This window comes from Ursus maritimus, unplaced genomic scaffold, assembly GCF_017311325.1.
Source record: "Ursus maritimus isolate PB19 unplaced genomic scaffold, ASM1731132v1 scaffold_34, whole genome shotgun sequence".
Taxonomy (NCBI): domain Eukaryota; kingdom Metazoa; phylum Chordata; class Mammalia; order Carnivora; family Ursidae; genus Ursus; species Ursus maritimus.
The window spans coordinates 885,565-907,362 of record NW_024426008.1 but is presented as its reverse complement, the minus strand read 5'-3'; the positions used below and the strand labels follow the sequence as shown (position 1 = coordinate 907,362).

At 41.7% G+C, this 21,798-nt stretch overlaps 1 protein-coding gene across 1 annotated transcript in view; it reads right to left on the bottom strand.

Annotated features, from left to right (window-relative positions):
• HSD17B3 (hydroxysteroid 17-beta dehydrogenase 3) overlaps positions 1-19,686 on the bottom strand; it is a 39,874-nt gene extending 20,188 nt beyond the window's left edge. The window contains exons 1-2 of the mRNA XM_008711805.1: positions 19,533-19,686; positions 16,096-16,142 (exon numbers count right to left, since the gene is read on the bottom strand). Of these exons, the coding sequence (XP_008710027.1) occupies positions 16,096-16,142; positions 19,533-19,686 (201 nt within the window). The remainder of the gene's footprint in view (positions 1-16,095; positions 16,143-19,532) is intronic.
• Between the last annotated feature and the right edge of the window lie 2,112 nt (positions 19,687-21,798).

Below are 21,798 nucleotides of genomic sequence, written 5' to 3'. Positions count from 1 at the left end.
ACAGGAGTGCTCATTTTTATTTTTTCTCTAATACTGGAGCAACACCAAAGTATAATTTTTTAATATAGATGAGAGGGTGGATATCATTCTCTAAAATCACTTTTAATTCTATTGATGGTAGTCAGTAAACATAATGGTTTGGTTTTTTTTTTTTTTTTGCTATTTGTAACTTATCACAATTTTCTTTGTAGCACAATAAGTAGACTTTTATGAACGTTTCACATATATCCTTAAGGAATGTGTATTTGCTTTTCGTTGGCTAGGTTTTATATATTTTTGTCTCTCAAATTAAAGTTGAGGTTTACCAAATGGCTTACCAAGTATTGGTTAAACTGGTATGAGAGGGTATTCAAATTCCTTATAAACTTGATGTTAAATTACAAGTTTCAACAGAAGTGCAAAGACCCAATAGAAATCAGATCACAAAGGGATTTCAGAGAGAAAAACAAAAAAATATATATTCAAAATAAATCTAAGAACCAATAATTTTTGATTCTTGAGCCCATCCCTAGGTCACCCCTCACTCATATTAAAAAAAAAAAAAAAAAAAACCATGACAAGATAAAGAGCGTGGCGATTAAGAGAGTTTCATGAAGAGGATTTCTTTGTTTCTGTCTGCAGCCAAGCTGTGCCTCCTATTCCCAAGGCCAGGGTGAGGGAGGAGCATTACTTACCTCTTGCCTCAAGTCAAGGGAGTGCGATACCATTCATCTCACTTCGTGTTGTATATGCTTTCTTGTTTATCGCTCCCCACCTTTGTTTTTGCCTGAATCAGTTAATCAGCAATGCTGTGGTCACAAGGTAATCTTGAAATCTCAGCCGTTTAACATAACAAAGGTTTATCTCTTATTCATTATGCTCAAACTGTAGACCCATCTGACAAATGCTCCCCCAAATCTACAGAGCAAGAGTCATGGCTTCTCGGTGCTCTGACATTGGAGCTTTTTGCTGCTGTGGGCTAGGCCACCCTTCAGACTTGTTTTTTTCCAGGACCAGATAATGGGAGAGAACCTGTGTGAGGTGAAATTCTATGCAAAATGTCCACCCCAAGGCAAACAGACCTCAGCAGAACCAGAGCTGGGGGAAGAATTCAGGGCTGAGGAGGTCAGGGTTCAAGATGAGAGCCCATTCACCAGAGCCATGTGAGAGGAGCTCACTGGGGTAGAGAACCCAGGAAAGTGCCCCATAGGGAGCGTGAGCGTCAAACCATTTCCAAGCCCAGACAGCCAGTCTCCCTCTCATGATAATACCAGGCATATCCTTCCTTCTCTCCGCCCACCCACTCCAAACTCCTGCTCCCCACCCCTGGCAGGCGCAGACACCTCAATGGGCAACCAGGAAAGAGAAACAGAGCACAGCGCCATATCACTCCCCATGAGTGTGGTCTCCAAAGCAGGTCCCAGCTGCAGGAAGGGAGAAGACTGAACTTCAGTTCATGACCAGCATCTTGGTTATTGCAGGTGATTGGACACTGGGACTGTGGAACTGAAATCTGTTTGCATCTGGAAGTGACCAGAAGACCTCGTTTTACCTAAGAGGGATCAGTGAAGTAATAGGAACAGAGGCAGAGAAAGAACCAGAGCTGTGGAACTCTAGGTTCAAAGAGACAAAAGGATCATGGAACACTACTGCAAAAACTAAGGATATACTGTATGGTGACTAACATAACATAATAAAAAATTATTTAAAAAATAAATAATTAATTAAAAACAAAGAGACAAAGGGAAACTGTGATCGAGTGTGCCCTGTGAGTCCTGGCAAGACCACCTATCTAAAAAACTGGTCACACTGTATATTTCTGTTTCTGAAAGAGTCATGGAACTCTCCCACAATGGTGGCAAATTCATCAAATGCTTCTATTCCAATCAGTTTCTACTTACAATATTTTGAAGTTATTATTGTCAGAAATAGGATCGGCTCAATATGAATAATATGAAACTTATCAATATGAATGTTTCTCTTATTATCTTGAATTTTATTTTGTCTAATACTGATATTGCTCCCACTCCTTTCCTTTCTTCTTACATTTTCCTAGGATACGTTTTTTTCCATCCCTTTACCTTCAGCCTTCCTATATTTAACATTGGATTTTTTTTTTTTTAGCTCTTCCTGAGTGTCTGTTATTTATCAAGAAATATAACCAAGGCACATTTACTGAGACTGCAAAATTTACCATGGCTATCTTGTTTTAGTTTTCCTGTTCACTGTGTTTCCTTTGTTACTGTTCTCACTTTGTAGTAAGCAAGACAAGATAGGCAAAGCTGGAGTGACAAAATAGACCCAGACATCAGCGGCATAATGCAGGAGAAGTTTGCTTTTCCTCACACCATGCTTTCTGCAGAGAACCCGACAGTCCGGGCCAGACCCCTCCATGAAATGACTCAGGGATCTAGGCTTTGTCCAGGGTTCAAACTGAGATGACGGAAGCAAAGGACCTAGGTGCAAAATTTTAAAGAGGGTCTCACGCTCAGGTTCATGGTCACCACACATGTCTCACCTCGGTCCCAGCCCTAACGTTTCTATCCACTGGCTCCACTGTCTCAACACAAGGCCTCCACGGCTTTGCCTAATATTGGGCAATTGAGAACTGAACTTGATTGTACTATAGCAAAGACAAATTCGTATCTTTTTGAAAAATAAGTTACAAAAAACAAGAACAGCAAAGACAAATTCGTATCTTTTTGAAAAATAAGTTACAAAAAACAAGAACAGTTTTCCCCAAACTAAATACAGAAAGACCTCTTCTGTATCTGGATTAGTGAAGCATTTCCATAAATGAAAAAATGTTCACAAAACAGTAAACATTTCATAAAAATTCTTACAAGCAAAAGAATACACACCAAACATATTAGCAAGGTTGCAGGTGGGAGGAAGAGAAATGGGAGATGGTAACGAAAAAAAAGAAATTGAGAGAGGAACCTTGTATGGATCCATGATAGCAACTCAATCTTCGTGTCTCTGATTAACAAATAAGAGTCTACCTCCGGTTTTTGTTTGTTTTTTCATTTGTTTTGCTATTTAAATTCCACATATAAGTAAAATCATATGGCATCTGGTTTTTGGTTTTTTGTTGTTTTTTTTTTTTACCCTGTCTGGCTTATTTCACTTAGCATAAAACCCTCTAGGTGCATCCATGTTGTTGAGAATGGCAAGATTTCATTCTTTTTTTACAACTGAGTAACATTCCTTTGTGTATACATACCATATCTTCTTTATCCATTCATCCCTCAGTGGACACTTACATTGTTTCCATATCTTAGCTACTATAAATAATGCTGCAGTAAACATAGGAGATGGGCGAAACAGGTGAAGGAGATTAAGAGGTATACGAACTTCCAGTTATAAAATAAGTAAGTCACAGGGATGGAAAGTACAGCATAGGGAATATAGTCAATAATACTGCAATAACTTCTTATGGTGACTGAGGGTAACTACACTTACTGTGGTGAGCACTGAGTAATGTATAAAATTGTCTAACCATTGTGTCATACACCTGAAACTAACATAATGTATGTCAACTACACGTCAATTAAAAAAATTCTACTGTAGAAAAAAAATAAAAAAGAGAAAGAAGAAGAATAAAAAGAGAGTGGGGTGAGGAACAGGGAAGGAAGGAAAATAGAAAACACTAGAGCACACCTGCTTGGGTAGACCTACGTTTTCATCGAAATAAGTGTAGTAGATGTGTCATCTCCCTACCATCTGTTATTACTATAATTAATATTTTTTAATTTTTTAATTAATTTAATTTTAATAACTGTTAATTATGCCAATTCTAAGTTTTACAATACCCATGCTACCAAAGTTAATTTTCTTCTGTATAAAATCTTATTTTACAGCTGCCTTTAGCCATTCTAGTTTATTTTTTAGCTAAGGTTACCCCTAACCTTATCAATGAATAAGCCTATTTGCACACTTTCTGACAAAGAATTTTATATTTCCATGTTAAATCTGAAAGAAAACTTCATCCCAAACTTAAATACAGGCAAAATGATGATTGCTTGATTTTTTTTTTTAAGATCACCCTAGAATTTTTTCTAAGAAGCCTTGACCTCATCAGACACTTTGGGGCATGTAATTTTGCTTTTATGGAATTTTAACAGTCCTTAGCCAAAGAAGGTACAGAGAGCTCACAGCCAGCAAAGTTAGGGATGGAGGACGTGTCAGGACTTAATAATAGTCTGGCAGAGAAACTAACCCAGAGGTGACACAGTTATTACCCTGTAGAAAGTTAGCCCAGCTGGTACCTAACTTGGCAATATAATCCCACATCCCCTTCCAACTGACTATTCAAATCCTTATTCCTCAAACACCCTGCAGTCAGCAATTTGGGTTCCTACTGGATCCTTACTTACTAAGTTGAATAAAACTTTAACAAGTGCTATCATGTAACTTTGAGACTTGTGCTCTCACAACACTGAAGATAAAATATTGGTCGATCCTTTGAGTTATTTGGTTAAAGGGTCACAACAGTTGGACTATAACCCTAATATCTACAAGATTTCAGAAATGACTGGACTACCATGTTCTAGTAAAGACAAAGAATATCAGAGCAGAGTTTTTAAATCTCACTTTATGATATTTTCAAGAAATATAGCCAAAACATAAGGTCACAGAAAGGTTGAAACTAAAAGGAGAAAACGATTGTATACATAAGGTGAATACCAACCAACAGAAAAAAGGCATCGCTTTATTAATGCCAATCAAAACGGCCACCAAAGCATGTAAGTGTTACTAGAAATAAAGACTAGTAAAAAGTTCAGGTCATCAAAAAGGTACAGCAATTCTAACCCTGGATCTCCTAACGAAATAGCCTTCAGAGAGATGCAAGGAGAGCTGAAAAATACACCATCAGAATAGAGGATTTTCATTTCCCTTTTTGGTAATTGTTGGATGATACACATGAACATTTGGGAAGGACACAGGCTACTGAATCCGCATAAATAATACACTAAATCTAACGGGCATGTATATGCACTAAACAATTGCAGGTAACATTCTTTTGAAACTTGAGTCTTTAAAAAAAAAACTAATGAAACTGGGAGATTTCTATTTTCTTAATGAAGGCACAAATAAACCATAAACAACATTAGGAATGAAAAGGCGGGAATAATTAGAGATTCAGCTGAGATTTAAAATACAGAAAAGGGGTTTCGAGAGGAAACAACACAATAGTTAATTTTGCTACCTCCTGAAATCCCATTTTATGGGAAGCAACTTTTTTCAAGAAAAACATAAGTCCACAGGGACATAAGAGACAAGAGCAATCCCAAATTTTTGGTTCCTAGGAAGTAGATGGGCGCCCCAAGCCTTACACCAGCAATGGGGTAGGCTGAGAACTGAGAAAATGTATACTATTAAAATCCTCAAAAGTCTCAGACACTATCAGCACCAAACCTGGGGTGAAGGGGGAGTTAAATGGGGGGGGGGTTAAGAGCTGTTGGAGAAGCCATTAGAGCCCTAGATGCCCAGCTCCATTCCACACGTCGAAGACAGGGGTCCTCTCTGAGAGCAAGGGGTTGCACAAACTATGGCCCTGCCAGTTCTGACTCCAGAAAGATGGCAGCCAGTCCTCAGCCACGTGGGCGGGAGGTTAGCTCTTTTCTGGGGAATCTTACCCACATCAAGACACTGGCCTGGGGGCTCCCGAGCCAATCACACTCCACTCTAGGACCCACCCCACGCGCGGACAGTCCAGGCAGAGTCCTCAGGCCCTTCATCCGGCTCTCAAACCCAGACAGACCAAGGATTATCTGTGGGAAGCTGCAAACATGAAAGACAGAGGGCCAAACGGGAAAAAAAGCAACTGGGAAGGAGAAGAGAGTTTTTTAAGAGAAGCTGTTACTCTATACAAAGAACAGCTGTTCTACGAAGGTGTAAACAGAACACAAAAGAGCTCTCAGAAATGGAAACGATTTTCAATTTCTAAAAAAAAAATTTTCATTCTTAAGTTTTTAGAAATTTCAAATCTCAAAAGCAGATAGCAAAAAGTGAAACGTTCAATAAAATGGAGGATGAAATTAATGAAATCCTTTTGCAGAAAGGATAGCAGAGACAAAATGGAAATTATGAGAAAAAAAGAGACAAATAGAGGATGATTCCAGGATCTGAATAATAGGAGTTCCAGAAAAAAACACAAATGGCATCTGAGTAATTGGAATTCCAGAAAGTAGAGAGAAAGTGGGGAGAGAGTAAACACTCTGGTGCAACTTGTTTTACGGGGAGACCTGGCTGTGTCCCCCACCACCTCACCTCTCGATACTTCTGCTCACTTTCTGAACGTTCTCAGTTATTTTGTGAACCAGATGACAACCTTGGACTAAATTCCTTTCCTGCTTTCGTTTTTTGTACATAGGAAGAGAATGCTACAAAAAATTATGCCAATAAATTTTAACTTAGGTGAAATGAATATATTTCGAGAAAAATATAAATTTCCAAAACTTATTCAAGAAAAAATTAAAAATTCAAATAGTTCTATAACCACTAAAAATAATAACAATAATAATAGTAAGGTGATGCTGATAATGGTATACATGAGTAGTTTAAATTGTCCCACAAAGAAAACTCCAGTGACGGATGGTTTTACAAATAAGTTCTATCAAATATTTTTTAAAAAAAGGATCATGCCTAAATTGCACAATCTTTTTCAAATATTAGAAAAAGGTAAAATTTCCCCAGTTTATGAGGTCAATATAACTTTAACATCAAAACTTTGGAAGCTAGTTGGCATTATCCAGTAATGCTGACAACGTATAATCTACAAGCCAGCAATTCTACCCCGGGGCATGTTCTCAACTCTTGCACAAGACCTTCAGGAGGACATGGACAAAGTGTTCGTACTAGCAAAAATAGAAGCTACCAGGATGTCTGTCAATAAAGCAAAGGATACACATATGTCACAGAATATTCTACAATACTGAAAATGAATGAACTGTGTTCTATACACATCAGCATGGATGAATTTCAAAAGCATAATATTGACCAATAAGAAACATCACAGAAGACAAACGAATCAATTTACATTAGGTTCAAAACAAACAATATATTGTTTAGGGATACATGCATGTGTAATATAACTTTTTTTTAAGTCAGTAGATTGTTAACACGACGTTCATGACCATGCTTCTTCATCGGTGGGGTAACAGAGGGGGAACAGAAAGGCATGACATGTGCGACCAGATGGCAGGCTGCAAGGACACTGGGGATGTTCTCCTTCTTAAGCTGAGTGGTAAGGAACACATTACTCATTTTATTACTTTTTGTAATCACACTAATGGATTATATACACTCCTGTCTGACAACCTCTGTCTCTCTCAGTCTTGCACACACATACACTACGGGGAAGGTGGGATAGTCAAAGCCTGGATTCGAAATTACAGGGTTGAGGTCAAGCCACGCAGTAACAAGGCAATGAGTCCAGGGGAACACAAAACTAACTAAAAGCTGCTATTTTCACATAAGGCGAAAATGAGAGAGAATAACCTGGGAGGCGACAGGCGTACTTTACAGAGGAGAGAAAGTTAGACATTAGGAAGAAGAATTTCCTCGCTGAAAAGACAAAACACCGCCATAAGTTGCCAAGTAAGTGTGTGCTGATACTCAAAAACAGGGCAAAGCAGTTATTTTTCTTCAGTTGGTCTGAGGCAGAGCTGGCCAAGTGATTTTAATCCGAGGGCCAACTCTGTGCCATTACCTGTAGCTGCCAGGAGCCCTGACGGGACAAGCCCTCTGCCCCGGTCCGCCACACTGGCACGGGGAGCAGCGCCCCCAGCAGGGCCATCGCAGATGCTGGGCAGTGCCACGAACTGCCCGGAGGGGAGGAACGAAGCCACACCATCATTAGTCATGCATTTTGCTTCTAGTATTCTCTGGGCATTCACAGAGAAACAAAAAGTAGATGATGGTTTTTTGGCTGTTTTCTTCTTTACAGCTCTTTTAAACTAAAAAAATGTACATAAACACCATTAGCCATCAGAGAAAGGCAAATGAAAACCACAATGAGACATCATTACCAACTATCAGAATGGTGATAATAAAAAATAGTGACAACATCAAATGCTGGAGAGCATATGAAGAAAATGGATTACTCCTCCCTTGCTGGTGGGAAAGGTAGAGTCGCTCTGGGAAATAGGCAGTTTCTTAAAAAAATAAACAAACAAACAAACTAATCACGCAACTATCACACCACCCAGCAGTTGTACTCCTGAACATTTATCCCAGAAAAATAGAAACTTCTCTTCACACAAAAACTTACATACAAATGTTTATAGCAGCTTTATTTGTATTGCCAAAACCTGGAAACAACCTAACCTAGATGCCCTTTAGTGGGTAACTGGTTAGGCAAACTGGCACGTTCACACCATGGAATACTACTCAGCCACAAAATGGAACAAACTATTGATACAAGAACCCAAGATAGATCTCTAGAGAACTGTGTTGAGTCGAAAAAAAAGTCAATCCAAAAAGGTTTCATAGCATATGATTCCATTTGTATAACATTCTTGAAATAACAAAATTATAGGAATGGGGACCAGATTAGTGGTTGCCTGGGGTTGAGGAAGGAGAGGGACATGTGTGTGGAGTGGGTGGGTGCACTGTGGAGCTCAGGTGGGCCTGAAGCCAGCCGGGAAGCCAGAGGGGCTGGCCCTCTTTGGGGTTAGTTGGGCTGCTTTTTGTACCAGCCAGAGCAGTTGCACCTGGTCCTTTGGGGAGCCCTGTCTGTGGCTGGGCAGCACCCACTGGGAACCCTGAATGGCTGGAACCCCGGGACGCAGTAAATTTAAGCCTACATGGTGGTTTGTAATTATTGGGACTTTCTTGTAGCCTCCAGTAATTCGAGGTAGACCAAGGCTATAGTTCTCCTCCCCCACAACCCAGCCAGCAGATGGTGTGTTACAAAATGCAAGCAAGGCTCCAAGCAAACCCTGCCACACAGAAACATTTGTTAGTAAGCCGGCATCAAAACAGTCGTGAACCTGTTCTTACACGTTAGTGGAGTCCCAGCTCCCTGTCCCTTAGGCACTCCGTGAGTGTCTTTCGTGCAGCTCGTCCCAGGTAGACACGATAACGCCCCCCTGCTGGAGGCAGGGCGTGGTCAACCCTCTAGTGGGGTCGGGAAACCTCACAAAGCAGTGGGACAAGGGACTAAATCCACTCAAGGCCAAGGGCCTACTCTGCTGCCCTCACAGCTCTGACACTTTTGTTCCTACGGGAGTGGAAGTGACTGTGCACGATTTCTAGCCAATCCCCGTATCTTGAAGTGCATTTCTTCAGGAAATGATTTATAACATCTCTTAGGCAAAGGGAAGACCCTAATGAAAGTCCAGTTAACTGAAGCACAGATGGTGATGGACTCTGATTTAGCGTCTTTAAAAGTTAACTGAACACTGGATTTAGCCAGGGTCCTGGCTAGAAACAGCACAGCCAGATTGGGTAACTTGAGGAGAGTTTAATGAAAGGATGTTTAACCATGTATGGGTACAGTGTGAGGAAACCACAATACTCTGGGGCTAATAACAGCAGAGCCTCTGTCACCTGTGTGCCCCAAAGCACTGGGGAATGAACAGTTGCCAGAACTGGAGAAGGCAGCTGTGTGGAAAGGGCCACCTGACAGAGCTATGCCGGCAGCCAAGGGACACAGCCAGCCCCCTTGACCTGCAGGGAGACAGTTGGAAAAAAACCCCACTCTCTTCCCCACCTCTTATCTGTTGCCAGTGTCTCCCACTTGTCAAAGCCAGCTGAACCCAGAGTCCAGCTGAGCCCATTGGGGCAAGTCAGCCTCCTGGGGCACAGAGCAGGGCGAGGAAAGGCAGAGAGTAGGTCTGGAGGGGCAAGAAGAAATCCGACACACACCACCTCTGGGTGTTAGCTTTAACTGATAACCAACCACTGCAGAAATGGGGACCAAGACTCACCTAACTTAAACATAAATTTACCTTCCGACCCAGCAATTAGACTCCTAGGTTTTACCCAAGAAAAAGGGAATTGTATATGCACACCAAAACTTGCATATGAATGCTCACAGCAGCATTATACAGATGGTCCCTGACTTATGGTGGTTTGACTTAGGATTTATCGACTTCGCAATGGCGCAGACGTGATGCACGTTCAGTAGAAACCATACTCTGAGTTTTGCGTTTTGATCTTTTCCCAGGCTAACAACATGTGGTACGACCCTCTGACTCGATGCTGAGCAGTCACAGCTCCCATCAGCCAGCGGGCGGGACGGTGGAAGACCCATAGCACTGACGACCGTTCTGGACCCACACAGCCGTTCTGTTGCTCACTTTCCGGGCAGCATTCCATAAATTACAAGAGGTCATCCATTCTTTGTTATAAAACAGGCTTTGAGTTAGGTGGTTTTGCCCCACTGCAGGCTAATGTCAGTGTTCTGGGCATGTTACGGTAGGTTAGGCTAAGCTATGGTGATGGGTAGGTTAAGGATGTTAAATGCATTTACTACTTATGATATTTTCAACTTACAAGGGGTTTATAGGGATGGTTTGGCTGGAACACAGCTATTATTTAAAAGGTTCTAAAAACCACAGAAAATTTCTCAAAGACTATGATGTCGATTTTGAGTGACTCTAGATAAAGCTCCATTATGGCCAGACTGAGCAAAGGGGAAAGGGGAAAGAAGTTTTTCTAAAACAAGAATATTTTCAGCTGTGCATGTCTCATGCTTTCCTCTAAAAAAACAACCGCCATGCAAAATCAAGTCAAGAAGAGTGAACCCTGAGGTAAACTATGGGCTCTGGATGGTAATGAAGTGTGAGTGTAGGTTCTTCCATCGTAACAAATGTCACTCTAGTGGGGATGTCAATAGTGTGCGGCTCTACATGTTTGGGGGTAGAGGGGATATGGGAACTCTCTGCACCTTCCGTTCAATTTTGTGGTCAACCTTAAACTGTTTCCAAAAAATTAAGTCTATTTAAATTTTTAAAAATTAATGAAAAATAAAAAGATTAAAACATAAAAAACCAGGACTGTCCCTTTTCAAGACTGACCCTGCCAGTGATATCCCAGAGTTTTCTCTCTCTCTTTCCCTATGGAAAACTCTCCCCCACACCCACCTCCAAACCCTCATTTTGACCCTTGGAATCTATCAAAATGGTGGTCAAAGAATTAAGCACCTTTGTCTCACAATTCACTTCATCAGCCCCCTAAAGAGAAGATTGTCCATTAAATGGAAAATAATTTGCATTTTCAGCACAAAGGCTGCTTACTTCCTGGTGGGCTTCCAGCCTCTCCTGAGTTGTGCCATTCCTCTCAAGAGCCACAGACATTTTAAAGGTTCTGTGTGAAGTGGTCTGGGCCAGAAGGCGGGCGTGGAAAACACTTGTCGGGCTAGCATTGTTCCCTTTGTCCATTTGAGCAGGGCTCAAATTTATTTCTAGAATGTCCGGGCTGACAGGCTCCATACACGGGTTTTGCCTCTTTTTCTTCAGGGAGTTAAGCTACGGAAGCCCTCCCTTTCCCAGAACGCACTGTGGCACCACCCTACAGAAGGACTGCTGCAGAGATGAATGCGCCCTGTTTCCTTCTTTACGTTAGGGCCTGCCTGGGGGAAGGTGCTTGTTGCTGATAATCTGTAACAGGTGGCGGGAATGCCAGGGAAAACAAGGCCTCCTCTGTATGGCAGTGAGTAAAAGAAATTCAGGTGCTAAAGGAGCAAAACAGGGTGAAGCAGTGGCCTCAGAGGGAGGGAAGAGTGGACCCCTTTCCCGCTTCCTCCCCCAGCCCATCCCTCACCACAATTGTTTTCCACCTTCTTCTAGGACTACTTGAAATTCCCTTAGCAGGAGGCAGAGCCTCTCTTGCCACACTAAATATAAATACTAAATGCAAATGCAATGCTAAAATGCAATATAGAATAGGCATCCAGAAAGATGGAGAAGTACTTTTCCCCATTCCTACCATGATATGCAACTAAATTGTGCAATCTGGACATAATACATAAAGATAGAAATGACTCTAAAAGATAGGGAGAAGATGAGCTAGGGGCCTCAAGACCCAAGAAACAGCACAGTAGGGAGTTCCTGGGTTTTCTTTTTGCCTCATATATCCCAGACTTATTGGTGGAAAAGCTGGCAATTCAGAAACACAGACATAAAAAGTCCCAACAAAAGCCTGCTCTCTCTAACCAAAGCACCAGAAAAGAGGCAGCCTAGCAAGGCAGAAAACTTTAGAAAAGAACTGCTTTACTCCAGGTAAACAGCTCAAACAAACAAACAAACAGTCTATGGTCCCACCCCACCCCCACCCACAAAGGCTGAGTCAGGAGGTGAGACTTCCACCCTGGTGAGACCCCTGGCCAGGGTGGCGTCAAGGAAGGCTGAGTGGGGAGGAAGGACATTCATCCCAGCCACCCCCTCCCATGTCAGCGGATCTGAACTTCTACTTCCACCTAGAAGTGCCAAGGCAACATGTCCCTTCCCTCCCCTCACCCATCACCTGGGATGGTAAAAGAGGAAGACTAGTGGAGAGTTAGGACTTTCACTACCACCCCAGTGGTGGTGAGGCCACCTCCCCCAAGTACCACTGGCAGCCTCATGGGGAGCAATTAAGGAGGCACTCCTGCCTCTCCCACCCTGAGTGGTCCAGTAGGGAGCCAGCACTCTCACCCGCACCCAACAGTAACAAGGAGGCAGCACCTACCTAATGGAGGCCAAGCAGAAAGCCTGCGCTTCTAACTTACCTGGTAGGAGGAAGCTGCCACCCCCTCCTCCCTCTGCTGAAGCAGTGTTGGTACAGACCCAAAACAGATTTAAATAAGATCCAGAGTCTCATAACAGAAAACTAAAAATGATCACAAATCAAAAGTCACTCAGCATACCAAGAACCAGGAAGATTTCAATCTGAGTGAGATAAAAGCAATCAATAGATGCCCACATTAAGATAACTCAGATGTTAGGGTTCTTGGACTAGGATTATATATTTTTTAAAGATTTTATTTACATGTCAGAGAGACAGTGAGAGAGAGCACAAGCAGGGGGAGCAGAGGGAGAGGCAGAGGGAGTGGGAGAAGCATGCTCCCTGCTGATCACGGAGCCCGATGCAGGACTCGATCCCAGGACCATGGGATCATGATCGGAGCTGAAGGCAGATGCTTAACCAACCGGGCCACCCTAGTGCCTTGGACTAAGATTTTAAAGCAGCCATCATAAGAATGCTTTGACAAGCAATTATGAACATTTTTAAAACAAATGCAAAAAGAGAATGTTTCAGTAAAGAAATGGAAGATACAAAGTAGAACCAAATGGAAACTTTAGGGCTGAAAAATAAAATAAATGAAATTAAAAAAAAACTCAACAGATGGGCTCAGTAGCAGAATGGAGGGGACCAAGGAAAGAATCAGCAAATTTAAAGATAAAACAATAGAAATTATCATTCTAAACAACAGAAAAAAACACAATGAAGAAAATGAACAGCATCTCAGAAACCCGTTAGACTATAAGAAAGATCTAACATCCATGGGATTGGAGTCCCAGAAAAAGAGAAGGCAGCTGGACAGAAAACATATTCAAAGAATAATGAATGATTTCAAGAAACTAAGCAAACCTCAAACAAGATAAACCTAAAGAAATCCACTCCAAGAAACATCATAACTAAACTTCTGAGAACTAAGGTCAAGGGAAAAAGTCCTGAAAGCAGTGAAAGAGAAACACCTTATCGGGGAAAAAAACAATTCAAGTTACATCAAACTGATCAGAAACCAGAGAGGCAAGAAGAAAACCACACCACATTTCTCAAGTGCTGAAAGCAAAGGACTGTCAGTGCTAAATCCTATACCCAGCAAAAATATCCTTCAGGAATGAAGGGGAAATCAAGACATTCTCTGAGGAAGGAAAACAAAGAGACCTACCCTTAAAGAATAGCTAAGGGAGTTCTCTAAACAGAAAGGAAATGACAAAAGAAAGAACCTTGAAACATGAGGGGGAAAGAAAGAATAAAGGAAAGAGTACAAATACGGGCGAGTACAGTACATTGTCCCTCTCGAAAAAAGCAGTATATAGGCAAGGAAGCACAGTTTAAACATCCAGTAATAATAGTGGCTAACCTTGGAGAGCTTACTCTAGGCAAAGCACTTTGCCTGCCTCATTCCATCAAATGCTTACAAAAGCCCCAGTGGGATTACCAGGGCCTCCAGTTTACTGATGTGGGAATTCTGCAGTAAGCATATGAAGCAGGGTTTGAGCACACAGATTTCTGATCGATTCCCACCCTTGGGCTCTTAACCCTTAGGTCGGTCGGTCTGCAGCATCTCAGACTCTGAACAGCTTTCCTTGGAGAAGCAGTTAGCAAGCAGAGCAGAGCAGACTGTCTGGAAGGCAGAGAGCCTGAATGATGGAGAAGTAGGGAACCCAGAAAGTTGTTTAACACAGACTTAGGAAAGAACAAGAGGAAATGAAGAAAAAGGTTCTACAAGAAAGAACAAAGCAAGAATTTGTTAGTACAGAAACAATTTAGAACTAGGGAGGTATTTTTTGCACTGGTAAAGACACAAAAGCCCAGAAAGGATGGGCGACTTGTCCAAAATCTCCAGAGAGTTATTGCCAGAGCGAGGACCGGAACCCACAGCTCCTGACCCCCAGGCCATTGCTTTTGGAAAACAGTAAAGAAATTAATGGCTAAGTTTTCACATGGTCTCCTTTAAGTAGAAAGAAAAGTGTCCGAGTCTTAAGACATCAAGTGGACCATTAGTAGGTCAGGTCAGCATGAATTTGAGGAAAGAATCTGCAAAATCATGAAGAAGGAACCTGGATATCAAGGCAATCCAGAGAACTAAGAGGTAAGGCCGTGGAACTTTTGGATGAGGGATTAGGTCCTCTCCAGAAACCTGGTCTAAGGTGGAAAATAGTTATATAAAAGGTGATACAGTTCTAATGCAAATAGCTAGAAAAGCTTTCCTTCTGATTTTTGGGTGAGGCAGACACAAAGCTTTGGAAAGTGGTTGCTGAGGTCTCCCCCACCTCCACACTCAAATATGACCACCTGTCTCCTGAGTGTGGGGCAGTACCGTCATCAGAAAGTTGCTATATACAAATCAGGATAAGAGCGGAGAACTCTTTAGCTCAGAAAAACAGAGTGGAAGCAGAATGTCCATACCAAAGAAATGATCGTTGGAGGTTAGGGGACAGACCTGAAAGACTGCCTCTGCAGTCTTGCCCCATCCATTTCACTGTCCATTTCACACAAGATGGTTTGGCATCTATCATGACGCCGGCCTTTGGGGAGAAGAGAATACATGGGTACTGCACTGTCATTGAATGTAGTTTTTGTAATTGAAGTGCTTTTCATTATATTTTTAAACATTATTGATTTTTTCATCCTTTTTTAATTTTGAGGGTTCTATTTTTTCTGTTGTGTTTTACATGATTCTAGAGGTCAATGTAATAGGCATGATGAAGAAATAAAATAATAAGAATTCCAGGAAGCAATATTTCATGAATGAAAATGTGGAATTTCTAAGAATAATAATCATAACAACAATGGCAACATACAAAACTACATATACTCTAAGTGCCTTCTTAAAAACTATAACTACCCATATATCTATCTATCTTCAGGTAAACACGAAGCCTGGAAGTCAATACCCAGAGACACTAATTGGATTCCAGGGACTCTCAGCCCTATCATATCCTCTCTTTACATAATATTTTATAATGCCCATTAATCTTCTTGAAATGACAGTTGTAGGTAGTATGTCCTGCTTATACAAATAATTTTTTAAAAACCAATATATAACTTACCTACAATGTAAGGATAAATAAAAGGAAAATAGCTTATAGTTTTAATTGTATTTAAACATGTAAACTTTTATGGTATACTTACATTAGAAAATAACACCGTCCCCATAAATTTCTAAAACGACTCCTAAGGAATGATACTGGCACCTCTGAATATCATTGTGGTTTTTTAAAAGATTTCCAGAGACTGAGATTATGATTTCTAAATTTTCTTTTTGTAGAAAATATTTGCCTTCATAAATTCGTGTCTATGGCTTTTATAATCAGAAGGTGTTGGGGGTGCCTGTCATGTGATCATGGTGTGTTCAATACAAGGGGAAGGGAAATTCTCAAGAACGCAACTTACCTCAAATGAATAAGCTTTCCCAATCCCATCTCCTGCTCCAGTGATCACTGCAAAAAGCAGAAATGACTTTAAAGAACAGAATTCATCTTTAAAATGCTCTTTCTCACCAGCTACGGTGTTTGCAGGCTTACTGCCTAGGACACAGAATTTCAAAGCAGCACCCTTCTGCTATACAGCCCTACTCCACTCAGCTCTGGAGCTCCCAGCCCTGACTCCCCTCATCAAATGTTCCAAATGAAGCTGCCTTTTTTTTTTTTTTTTTTTTTTTTGGAGGGGTTGGTAAGGCTGTGGAAGATAGCCTCCAAAATGAAACAAAGAACCTCAGCCAGGTAACATTTCATTAAGACCCCAAACAATGTACCCTATTATCTCTCTACCCACACACCCAACTATCACGTAAGGACATTTCAAGTTTCCTCCTAAAAGTCGAGTGTTTCCCTCTTCCCATGCCACCCTCACAGGACAGTAGCACTCCAAGTCCACGGGAGATAAGGAGCTTAACAAAGAGAAAAACACAGAAATGCCAAAAGGGGATACAGTGACGTAAAGGGACCTGAAGAATCTGCAGTCAGTGTATCAGTCAGATTGACCTAGTCCTTTTATATCCAACACTAACACCTATTTTACGACTGAGCTCTAGGATAAACCCCATTCAAGCGACTGTCACAATTGGAAATTGGACTGCAATTCAGTATTTATGTATCTGCAATTTACCTTTGCATAGCAATCAGAGGGTACGCTTTCCCAAAGTGTGACTAAAACATACATTTAGCTTATTGGAGAGTAAGAGCCAAGCTGTACAAGCTTCCAGAAACACACTGGCAGAGTGCTCTCATTTTCTTTTTTTTTTTTTTAAGATTTTATTTATTAGTTGTTTGAGAGAGAGAGAGAGAGTGCGAGCAGGGGGAGGAGCAGAAGGAGAGGGATAAGCAGCCTCCGTGCTGAGTGTGGAGCCCGACTCACTGCTCGATCTCATGACCCTGAGATCCTGGCCTGAGCTGAAATCAAGAGTCAGACGCTTAACCTACTGAACCACCCAAGTGCCCCAGAGTACTCTCATTTTCATAACTGCTAATAGTTTTACTTGTTCACTTGGGTCCTTTCAGGTAAATCCATGCATATTACCTGTTCCTCTTGGTACAGGTGCTATGCTCAGGGTTATCTTCTGTCTCACTTTCCCCTCCCTTATGGGAATCTTCAAAATCACCCAATATAGGGTCCATACTATAGTTAAGATAACATCAGGGGCGCCTGGATGGCTCAGTCGTTAAGTGTCTGCCTTCGGCTCAGGACGTGATCCTTGGAGTTCTGGGATCTAGCCCCACATCAGGCTCCTCCGCTGGGAGCCTGCTTCTTCCTCTCCCACATTCCCTGCTTGTGTTCCCTCTCTCGCTGGCTGTTTCTCTCTCTGTCAAATAAATAAATAAAATCTTTAAAAAAAAAAGATAATAACATCATAAATGGCTGGTTTTTATTGAGTGCTTACTTTTTTTTTTTTAAAGATTTTATTTATTCATTTGACAGAGAGAGAAACAGCCAGCGAGAGAGGGAACACAAGCAGGGGAGTGGGAGAGGAAGAAGCAGGCTCATAGCAGAGGAGCCTGATGTGGGGCTCGATCCCAGAACGCTGGGATCACGCCCTGAGCCGAAGGCAGACGCTTAACCGCTGTGCCACCCAGGTGCCCCTGAGTGCTTACTTTCTGCCATGTACGGTTTGAAGTGTTTTAGATGCATCTTCTCATTCAATATTCAAAACAAGCTCATAATGCAGGGACCATTGCTTTCCTTAGTTTATATAAGAGGAAGCTGACAGAGAGAAAGTAACTCAATCAAGGTCACATTGCTAAAAATAATGACAACAGGGTTTGAAACCTGGCTATCTGACTTTGGGACCACAATTCTATAAAGATACGCCAGTGACATAATTTCCTAATCAACGACAGAGTTCTGAGAAGTTGAATGTTTTTGTCTTTAATAATTGGATTTTCTTCTGGCTCCCCACCAGAAATATATGCTCCTCCAGAGATCAACCTATGCTCAGAGACATTGTAATCTTGCTAGTGATAACTCTATTCAATATTGACTCAAAGAAGAGGTTAAGATTATGTGTATTTAATGTGAGTTAACAAATACTCTTGTCTCTGGCCCCATGTGAACTTCTTTGGAGTGTGTGTTTTCGGAAGGGCTTTGCCTTACACCGATGAGCAGCCATTGTACGGAGTTCTAAGAACCACCCCACCCCCTCCAAGTGTGTGGACATTTGGGTCTGCGTGGGGCAGGATATTTGGATCCAGAACACTCAAGTGCAAGCTATTTACCAAGTTTTCTGGAGATACTGCCCCAAGATTGAAGGAGTGTTCACACACACACACACACACACACACACACACACACTTCAAATGTAACATGCAACAGTTAAAAACCCATTTTTCATTCCAAACAATTTTCAGATGGCAATTTTTTAAATATCTGCTATAGTTGCCAGCTTTAGCAAGTAAAGATACAGCATGCCCAGCTAAATTTGAATTTCAAGTAAACAACAAATAATTTTTTCGTATAAGTATGTCCCACATAATATTTGGGATGTCATAGACTAAAAAATTATTCCTTATTTATCCAAAATTTCAAATTTAACTCAGTATCCTGTATTTTATCTGGAAGCCCTATAAGGTTGTTTATAATCTCTCCTAGTTAGCCTGCCATGGTACTTTTAAAGCTGTTTAAATTCTCTGGTTTTTTTTTTCAAGTCACTGGATTTCTTGGATTTCTTCACGTAACCTCAGCACTTCATTCAAAGAGATGCTGACACCATAGTCTCATGTTTTTCACCTTAAATCTAGTCATCAGGCTGAAACTCTGTGTGGTAGTTCCAGAAGATAGAACCATTGGTAGGCAGTGATTAATCTACTTGGGACACAAACCAGACCCGGATTCCATCTAACCATCTTGAACATGTGTTCCTATAAGGACTTTGTTACCTTGATTTTGTAATACCCTCATTTCATGAAAGGGTTCAGAGAAATTTTTTTAAATAAAGTGAAGTAAAATTATTTGTACTTCGGAATTTTGAAATACCCTTCCACAAAATGGCAGTACCCTGAGCCTTCAAAAATCTGGAGAAAAGGATGCAGAAATTTCTGCAGTACTTATTATTTGTGTCACAAGAAACTCCAAAAAGGAGAAAACCCAAGTAATAAGGATGAGAGGACAAGCACAGAGGCAAGAATTGGGTGGAATTCTTCCAGTTAATTCTTCTCATGCCCCGTAGCTTGTCTTTTAGACAATTCCAGTTTCACTCATGCTTTCCAGGCAGCTAAATAAAAGTCACCCAAAGGAATTACACCTTTGCTCTCAAAAGGAAAAGATGCAATTTATCTTTCAAGATATACATAATAATAAGACATAACGAGAAACAAGAGATGGAAAGCTGTCTTTACCTGCCCATTGTCCCATTGACTTCAAGAAAGACTTTGGCAAAACTTTCCAGAAGTGCCGGAAAATACATCTGGAGAATCTCACACACTTCACCAGGTACACCAGGCACACCAGCAGCCCTACAAAAATGAAGAACTGTTCCAGAGCCACCCCCATGACTGCACTGGACCAGTTTCAGACATGGCCTGGCCCCTCCACAGACCTCCGGGGGCGTGGCTGCTCTGGAGGCGGGTCAGTCACCCTTTGGAGTCACCAACTGCATTCCACCGTGTAGAGACATTTAGATTAGAGTAACTTCTTTACACAATCCTCTGATTCACAGGCTTTGGAATAAAGTATTCTTTCTAATATTCTTACAGTACCTTCGGGCTTTTGTGACCATGGGGGAGCTGGTAAAGAAGAAAAAGGAAGACATGAAGAAAGATAAAGCCTGGACAAAGAAAAAATGGCTGTGCAGGGTTCTTTCCCTAAATTTGGAAGCTATAAAGGATGCTAAGAAGGATGCAAAATCCTGTAAGTCATGCATTTATTTACTAAACAAATACTTATTGACTGTCTACCAGGTAGCATTGCTGTTCAAGGGTTTGGGAATACTTCATAGTAAACAAGACCATGTCACTGCCTTGGTGAAGATGAGTTTCTAGTAGGGGAGACAGACAATATGCCAATAAATAAGATAATGTCATATATCAGTCCCCTGAAAAAGTGTTATTGAGTAATCTGTTCAAGTGGCTCGTGGTCAATTACTTTAAAGAGTGTGTTCAGGAGGGGGAAAAATGCTGGAGGAGTAGGGGAACCCTATTTCAACCAGTCCACTGAATTGAGCTGAAAATTTACCAGACCATTCTGAACACCCACAAAATCATCCTGAGGTGTAAGAAGATATATTCGGATCTCTACAAACAGAACATCTCCGGCAGTTGGTCTCGAGGTATGAAGTGGGGAGCTGAGATTCTGTAGGCAGATAGTGGAAGATAAACAGAAGGGGGAGGGAGCCTCTGTGCTCTTGCGCCGGGAAGGCAAAAACCTCCCGTGCTAAGGACAGGGCACAGACTCAGAGACCTGTAGTGGGAGGGAAAGAACTTTAGGGAAGCCCCCCAGGCTGAAATCTGGAGCTATGGGGCACGCACAAACAGGGGGACAGCTCGTGGTTTTAGAAGCACAAAGGGCAGAGACATGCCCGGCCCTGGGAGCAAAGGCTGGGAGAGCTGCTGTGGGGCACACAACCCAGGAGATTGAGGGTTTTAGCAGCATAGACAGAAAGGGAGACAGTGTAGCCTGGAGAGATCAGTGAAGAGCAGACTGCGATCTCTCTGTTCTGAGACAGAGGTTTGGATATGGTCACTTCTGCTCTGACTCTCAGAAGAGACATGGAAAGCCGCCAGAGAACAAAAGCCCCCAAAACCGGTTTTCACTGAGCCCATTCCGCCCCCCCCCCCAACAAGAAGTAGGGCAATTCTGCCCGAGCAGGGTTGCCTGAGAAATAGGGCAGCAGGCCCCTCCCCCAGAAGACAGGCTGGAAGAACAAGAGGCCCACAACCCTAAGGTCCCTATAAAACAGGTGCATCTTGCTTGGGTTGTGATCAATAATTTGGACTCTGTACATTCCTTCAACAACCCCTCAACAGAATCCCCCCACAAAGGAAAGAAGCAGAGACTGTGGCCTCTGCCGCAGACCTAATGGATATGGATATAACCAAGATGTTAGAAATAGACTTCAGAGTAACAATTATCAAGGTGATATCTAGGCTTGAGAAAAATATTAACAACAATATAGAATCTCTAAGAGCAGAACTGAGATCTAATCAGGTCAAACTTAAAAATGCTATGAATGAAATGCAGTCTAAACTGGATATTCTGACTGCTGGAGTAAATAAGGCAGAAGAACGAATTAGTGAGTTAGAGGATAAGATGATAGAAAAGAAGGAAACCGAGGCAGCACGGGAAAAACAAAGTAAAAGCCAAGGAATCAAACTGAGAGAAATTAGTGACTCAATGAAACATTCCAGTATCAGAATTATTGGAATGCCTGAGGGGGTAGAGAAAGAGAGAAGTCTAGAAGATATATTTGAGCAAATCATAGCTGAGAACTTCCCTAATCTGGGGAAGGAAACAAGCATTTGTGTCCAAGAGACAGAGAGGACCCCTCCCAAGATCAATGAGAAGAGAACAATGCCACGATATATAATAGTACAATTTGCAAATCTTAAATCCAAGGAAACAATCCTGAAAGCAGCAAGGGGGAAGAGATTTCTTAGGTACAGAGGG